This window comes from Rhamphochromis longiceps, linkage group LG18 (genome assembly GCF_057381845.1).
Source record: "Rhamphochromis longiceps isolate RC_006_pf linkage group LG18, R_longiceps_female_GT1.1, whole genome shotgun sequence".
Lineage (NCBI taxonomy): Eukaryota > Metazoa > Chordata > Actinopteri > Cichliformes > Cichlidae > Rhamphochromis > Rhamphochromis longiceps.
The window spans coordinates 17746506-17754353 of NC_140574.1; the positions used below are offsets into that span (position 1 = coordinate 17746506).

General features: G+C 40.0%; 1 protein-coding gene across 1 annotated transcript; it reads right to left on the reverse strand.

Moving 5' to 3' along the window:
• Positions 1-4718: 4718 nt before the first annotated feature.
• On the reverse strand, positions 4719-6886 carry foxc1a (forkhead box C1a). Its single transcript, XM_085390108.1, has one exon. The coding sequence runs from the start codon at positions 6627-6629 to the stop codon at positions 5211-5213; it is 1419 nt and encodes a 472-aa protein (XP_085246234.1). The 5' UTR covers positions 6630-6886; the 3' UTR covers positions 4719-5210.
• Positions 6887-7848: the final 962 nt, after the last annotated feature.

Consider the following 7848-nt stretch of genomic DNA (forward strand, 5'->3'; position numbering starts at 1 on the left):
TATCTATCTATCTATCTATATATATATATATGTGTGTGTGTGTGTGTGTGTGTACATATATATATGTGTACATATATATATATCGGACTTACAGCAGTTTAAGTCTCCTGGCCGTGTTTTCATAGCTCAGTGGCCGCCTTGCGCCATAAATGAGAAGAGACCCGCGAAAGACACAGACAACTGCTACTGTGGCTCAAATAGCAGTAGCTCGACAGCTTTGAAGTGTCCCTCTCTTGACACAATGTTACGAAGTTCAAGTTGGTGCACTTTACTGCCTGCCATCAGAAACACTGCAACCGAATCCGTTCTTCACAAGAAAACTTTTTTTTTTTCTTTTAGCTAAGAATTGTTTAAGTATGCAGGTATACATGTATGAGCGTCGTATTCACCCCTTGTAAATATAAGGCCTGGTTTGTTTGTTAACAGACCGTTGAGAACTTCTTAGATAAATATTGTTAATTTTAAAATTGTGTAAACCGCTTTGTTATAACGTTTCAACTCCATATATGTGTATATATATATATATATATATATATATATATATATATATATATATATATATATATATATATATATATATATATATATATATGACTTCTTTAAAAACACATTAATTTTCATCATAACCTGCACATGGCACATGGCAATAAATCAATGCAATGCTCCACTTTTGATTAGGACGTTCAAGTACTCGGTGTCTAAAATGTGCTATAATTAGAAACCGCAGGCCTGAGCGGCAGAAAAGCATGTTTTGTGTAACTTGAAGGCAAGTCTGTTCGTTTTTTAGGTATTTCGCCAGGGCTGTCGGGTTATTCGCAGGTCGGCCGTTTCCCAACGGTATGAATTCACAGTACTCCATTATCCCACCCTTCCAGTGGTTATGAAGTCTGCACAAGTACATTTCTTTTTTTATTTGAGGATGCTTTACGATTTCAGGATCATTATTTAATTCAGAAGCTTTGTTTACAGCTCGCTACTCGGCCTGTTTTGACAAAGCGGGGTGAATCATTTCTTTGAAAATTATCATTTGTCTCGAAAATGAGACGTGCAGGATGAGAGGCTGCATGCGGCGGTTATTTTTCCCTCAGAAAGACAAGTGTTGGACCTCCAACCTTTCACTCTTTTGGCCGCAGAGCAGACAGAATTTGAGTCTATGGGCTCCTAATTAGAAACAGATGGCGCTTGTAGCAACCGAGAGCTAAAACACAGCATTTTCCATACTGGGCTGTGCTCACTCAGCCATACAGGTGCACAAAGTTTTCAGGGGCTCGCTGAGCCTTTACCTCATTTACTTTCTCCTTTTCTGCCCTCCCCCCTTTAAACCCAGCGGAACAGGGGGGAACAACTAAAAAAAAAGAAGAAAAAAAAAGAAAAGGTGCATATCCGAAATTACGCATTAGTATATTCCTGTTTGCAGGTAGTGTTAGGAGGAAAAAGTTCAGTCAAGGTAGACCTACTTTACGCTTTATACACAGCTGGTCGCAGTCGAGGCCAACGTAATAATCCAGTATTTAAATAGTAGTTGGTTCATGAGTTATAAAAAACAACTGCAAATTTTATAAAGGCCACTGTTTTACGACCTTAAAAATACTATAGAGATGGCGAAAGGAAAGTGAACTGTCTTTTGTCCTGGTAAAATATCCGTGTTTATATCAAAGAAAACTTCAAACTTTTATCCACAGCCATAACAAGTTATGATAAAACAAAATATAAACCTCTAATCTGCCATTCTGCCATCACATTGACTGAGACAAGTCAAATCTAAAGCTGGAGTGAAGCTTTGCCTCTGACTTGCTACCTGCATGCGCATCACTGTTTTTCGTTAGCTGTAATCTATACATTGAGGAGAATATATTATGTAATGTTGTTGCATGTATATATATATATATATATATATATATATATATATATATATATATATATATATATATTACTCGTATATCAGTTGTTTACTTCTTAGGTGTATTTGTTGAACTTTGACCTGACCCACAAACAAAACCTCCCGCTTATGGACGCCGTAGTGTGTCAGTCAAACCTATGAAACATAAATTACGACCAAGCTGTATTTGACAAAAATCATACTCTATAATATATTTCAAAAGAGGAAGCTCGTGTAACACGACTTTTATCTGCTTTCAAATCAACGATGTAACATATTTAATTTTTTTTTAAATTCTTTATTGTTATATTAAAGACAGGACCAGCACTGACTCTTTTATCTTTGCTAGATGACCCAAAGCAGTGAGGGATGTTGTGCATTTTCAGGAATGTAGCGGAACGTTTCAGGGAGAAGCAGACTAAAGCCTCTACACAGACTCAGACAGTAGTCTCCAAATGTCTGCTTGTTAGGGAGCCATAAAAAGACGTGCCATGTTTAATGACAATGAGCTCTGAGCAACATCTGATTAGAGTGTTTTGCTGTGAGAAATAACGGTCACAGCCATCTCTACTGTAGGTGGAAATATAGCTGTAAGCAAATGAATAAGAAAAAAAATTCATTCTAGTCCTTCCTTCGAAAAAGGAAATGAAGGCGAAATTTAATTTGTACCTATTTTGCTGTGGGAACCCTCGGGATGGATGAAAGCCCCCGGGCCCCACGTAGGAAACTTCCAGCATGCTGCTGATTCCCCTGCAGTATCATTCTAGTACCACCTATAATCTTTTTCTTTTCTTTTTTTTTGTGGCATGCCTAAATTCTGCACATTTGAAAGTCGTTTCTGAAACATTTTGTTCACCATGTTTACAGTTTTAAGCAATCGAAATCATATGGGATAAACCAAACTAACTCATCATCCTCTCCCTCTCTCTCTTTCTCTTGCTCTCTTTGTATGTGCTATGTCCTGTTATATTGTTGATGGTGCTCTGGCGACCGACATCCTCCTCATTGACCCCCGTCTCCCTCTCTGCCTTTTCCGTCTCATGAAAAACGATTCCAGCTCTCTGATTGAATTTTATTCCTTCCTGACCTGGTCCATTCTGTGAGAGCGCCATCAATCTTTTGACTAACACGACGTTTGTTTATTAGGCCTACACTTGAGAAACTATCTAATGACTTTTATGAGCCTGATTATGGTGCAATCGGAGACCCGGAAGACGCACATAAGCAGGCTTTTGTGCTAAGTTGGACTTCTATTCATAAAAATATAAACATGCTTTAAGGCCTCATATTATATTCACGTGGCATGCAGTTATTTTGTTCTATTATCCTTCATGTTGATCTAAAGGACTGCAGCTGCCGAAAGAAAAAGATCCAAACCATTTTCCATTTTAGAAACTGGGTTTTAAAACATGCAATAAGAATTGTCGTCAGTCACGGAGTTGTAGACGCGTTGTCCTCCGTTTCTGTTCAGTGGGAAACTATTTTATAGAAATCCTCTAAATTATCCTCAAAAAGTAAGTAAAACGGCGTTAACAGAAACTCGAGTAGAAAATCTGTACTGTAGCTTATTACAAGTTATTTGCCAGCTAAAGGCTGTCATTCCTGTTTCATTAAACCATATATATATATGTATATATATATATATATATGGTGAGATGCCTTTATTATTATTATTATTATTATTATTGTTGTTGTTGTTATTATTGTTGTTGTTATGCAAACTGTAGATCTTTATCAAGGCTATTTCATAAAAGGCTACTAAAGTAGAAAAATATTTAAAATAAATTTGTCTGCATTTAATAAATATAACTCGCAATAAATTATAAAGTCAAATAAGATAAAATGACGCTTTAATCATAAATTAGAGCAGTGGGATACCTTTTTTTTTTTATACCTTTTTAAAGGAAATTCGTGAGCTGCATTTTAAAGCATGTAAGCGACTCTTACCATTAATCCTACTAAGGAAAAACAAAACTTATGCTATTAATAAATATATATTTACATCACCTTTCAACAAGGACTACAGTAAAACCTCAATTGGACTAACTTCTACTTATTTGTCTTTAGTTAAATACCAACAACCTTTTTAAAATAGCGGTTTACATATATTGAAAAAAAAAAACCGTGACGGTTATGTTTGTCAGCGTCACGTCAGACTAGTCAGAACTCAGACATCAAAACTGAAGTGACAACGGCACTATCTTTGGCATGTGCGGTATGATATTAAGTAAGCGCTGGTATGCGCCAGTAAACACACAACGCAGTCCAAAACAAAGTTGTGCTGTGTGCAGGCTCTTTCCAGGCGCTCTGACTAAAGATCGTTTTGAGTTCTAATCATCTGTTATAAAACTCAACGCCTCTTGCTTGAGATTGAAATATATATATATATATATATATATATATATATATATATATATATATATATATATATATATATATATATATATATATATATATATATGTATGTATGTTGTATGAAGTACGAACAAGAAACAGTACATCCTAATATTTTTCATAATTTCTACATCTCTCATGAAGAAGATATAAGGCGACCTCCAGGGAAGTTTTACTTTTATGTGTAAATAAGGTCGTGTCCTTGCAGCAGATCACAGTACGAATATATTTAATTGTCTTTAAATTATTTGGGAAACAAAACACACACACACACACACGCACACACACACGCACGCACACACACGCACACACACACACACGCACACACACACGCACACACACACAATTAAATGAATTAAATCCGAGGGGTCACTTCACTAAACTAACAGCTCGGGTGTAAAATATCGCGAGCCTGTTTTCAAGTCTGCAAGAAATGAGGCGTAACTTTAACTCTCATAAAATGACAATTTATTAAACAAACAAACAAATCCTTCAGAATATTTTTTTCAACAAATGAAGATTCTTTGAAATAGTACGGCGATATACACGTTCCTTTTTCTTACTTTTATAATGGAACAATTGTTTAGGACACTTAAGGCAGTTCAATTTAGAAACACTTTTTTGGTGTTTGGTCCATAATATCCGGCTACAGTTTAGAAATAAATTACTATATGCATTTTACACGTCCATGAAAAGTGACATATATTTAACACATCACATAAAGCCACAAAAGCAAAGGGAGACTTACGTGTTATTTGCAGTAACACTGTTCTTTAGAAAGATCAAGTCTTTTTTTGTTTTCTTTTCTGTTTCATATTAGTCCATGTGGGAGTGAGGGAGGCAAGGAAGGGCAACAACGCTGGATTTAACTGAACGAGTTCAAACACCGTGAGGGGGAAATACTGACCCTGTTTTTGGGCTGTTTTTGTTTTGTTGGTCAGAACTTGCTGCAGTCGTACACGAATGCTCCCGATGTGCGATAGATGGACTGGCTTGGTGGGAATGACATCTGACAGCTGCTATTCCCATTCACAGGTGAATTATTCAAGCCAATTCTTTGGGATTCAAACATCTCTCTGACCGCATGGAAGTTCTGCTGTTGTGCTGGGTAAGCTGCACCCAGATGGCCCAGGTCCCCGGCCTGGTTGAGGTACCATGAGGTCAGCCTTCCTTGGTGGGGATGGTGGCTTTCCTGCCCAGAGTTTAGATTACCGTGGGTCAGGGAGGATGAGGTGGTTGTGACTGAGTAATCTGGCAACGTTTCGTCCACGGTGGTGCTCGGTGCCAAATGGCTAGATCTGTCCCCAGCGTAAAGGCTCATGGCTTGCATGTTACAATGATAAGTTGCATTGGAGGTAGTGGAGATGGAGTTTTGGTTACAGGGTGAACTATAGACAGATGTCTGACTTGGAGAATAGTTTAAGGACAAAGACGGTGTTATACCTGTCCTGGAGGAGGCGGTGAGGCTGGAGTTGAGCTCAGTGGCCCCTTGTGGAGATCCCCGGAGGGAGGTCATGATATTGTCTACGCTGAAGCCCTGCGTCGAGGCCTGGCCGTGATGTTGGTGGTGCTCGGTACTGTCCATACCAATGGACCTATTGGAGGGGATGCTGTGGGGGCTCCCGCTGGACATGCTGCTACTGTCTGGACTCTCGATTTTGCGAACGGAGCTCAAGGAAGGCGACTCGGCCTGTGGTGGCGTGACCGCCCCGTTCTCGGTTTTTATATCCTGGATCCTCACAGGCTGGGAGCCCTGCACCGGCTGCTCCTGCTCCCGGCCCTGTTGCCTCGGCGGTATCTCCTTCTGCAGCCGCTCTTCTTTCTCTTTTAGTGCGTCCTTCTTTTTGAAACGCCGTCTCCTTCTCAAGAAGCTCCCGTTCTCAAACATGTTGTAAGAGTCTGGGTCCAAGGTCCAGTAGCTGCCTTTACCGGGCTTTTTATCATCACGGGGCACTTTAACAAAACACTCATTCAGAGACAGATTGTGTCTGATACTGTTCTGCCAGCCCTGCTTGTTGTCTCGGTAAAATGGAAACCTTTCCATGATAAACTGGTAAATCCCATTCAGGGTCACCTTTTTGTCAGGCGAGTTTTGGATAGCCATAGTGATGAGCGCAATGTAACTGTAAGGGGGTTTGACCATATCCTTGGGCTGAGGCTGGGGTGTGTAGGGTCCATACGCCCGGGCCATGCTGGCAGGGTACTGGTCATGAGCCGCGTGAGAGTACATGTTCATAGGTGCTGGCATCCCCGTGTATCCCCCAGTGGTTGCGGCCCGATAGTAGCTCGGGTCGCTGCTGATGTACGGCACGACGCCCAGTGAGTTGGGACTGGAGACGGAGTAGCGAGCCTGCATGTCTTCACTTTGATCCGGCCAAAATAACGCTCCAAAAAACGCAGAATGAGTGCTCCTCTTCTAACTCCTTTGGAGATAGTGGCGCTCAAATCACAAGACTTCGTTCCTCACTTAAAAAAAAAGCAAAAGAGGGAAAAGTCTTAACCGCAGTGCAACTTGTTGTGTTTAAGCTGTCCCCATCCTTGTGTCCCAATGAAACGCACACTGAAAAACTTCTGAACTTCGGACATCCGTCACTACAGAGGACTTTTGCGCAGTTAAATTCTTTCCTCCTTTTTTGCTGCCAGGGAAGCTCCGCCTACGAAAGCGCAGGAGCTGTCCAATGGGATGTCCGGGCGTGCAAAGGGAGCAGAAAGCTGCTGGCCAAACTCAGGGATTTTAGAAAGACAAAAAGAAAAAAAAAAGAAACCTAGGAGGTGTCGCTAACTCCCAGTCCGCTCCAGCCAAAGCTTCGGACACGACAGAGCAACATGTACACAGTCAGCTCATGGAGTTCATTTCCCCGCACTCTGTGTTAAGATCAGACATGGTCTACAAGACATTTAATTAAGCTGAAATGGCACAAACATGGTATTTATATTTCAAATGTAGAAGTGCAGTAACTGTCCGCTATTTTCAGTGCCAAAATATTTCTGATCCCTTTAAAACAATCACATTGTATTTAATTTACATTTTCTCCTACGGTCATTGCTCTGAAAAATAAATTATTTCATTGCAATATTTCCTTTTTGTTTTTGCAGAAAAGGCGCTGACACCAGCGAACCAAATGGTGCAATTTAACATCTTTAAAGTGCATTTGATTGGTTAAAAACATTCAACACCAGCAGTAGGTCAGTGTGAGATCAAAGCGGGAGAGAACCTCACAGTGCTGGCAGTGGGCGTTAAGTGCGACCTCATTACAGCGAGAATCAGAGACAATTTGGGCTTCAGGTGACCAGAGTTGTGAAAGTTTATTCAGGGAGAGCATTTAGGACCGGGAACCAAATGGGACGACACCTTCCATGTGTGGCTTTTCATCAAAAATATCTGAATATTTGTTGCGCGGTGATGGTGAAAGCTCATCTGGAAATTATTATCCTAAAGAAAACTGGACTGTAGAGAATAATTTTAGCATCAGCAAACAATTATTTACACGCACAGTTCTTCCGTTTCTTTACCCAGATTTAATTCTTTGTGTAATTAAAAAAAAACTCTAATGAGTTTATAATGTAAAAGGTCT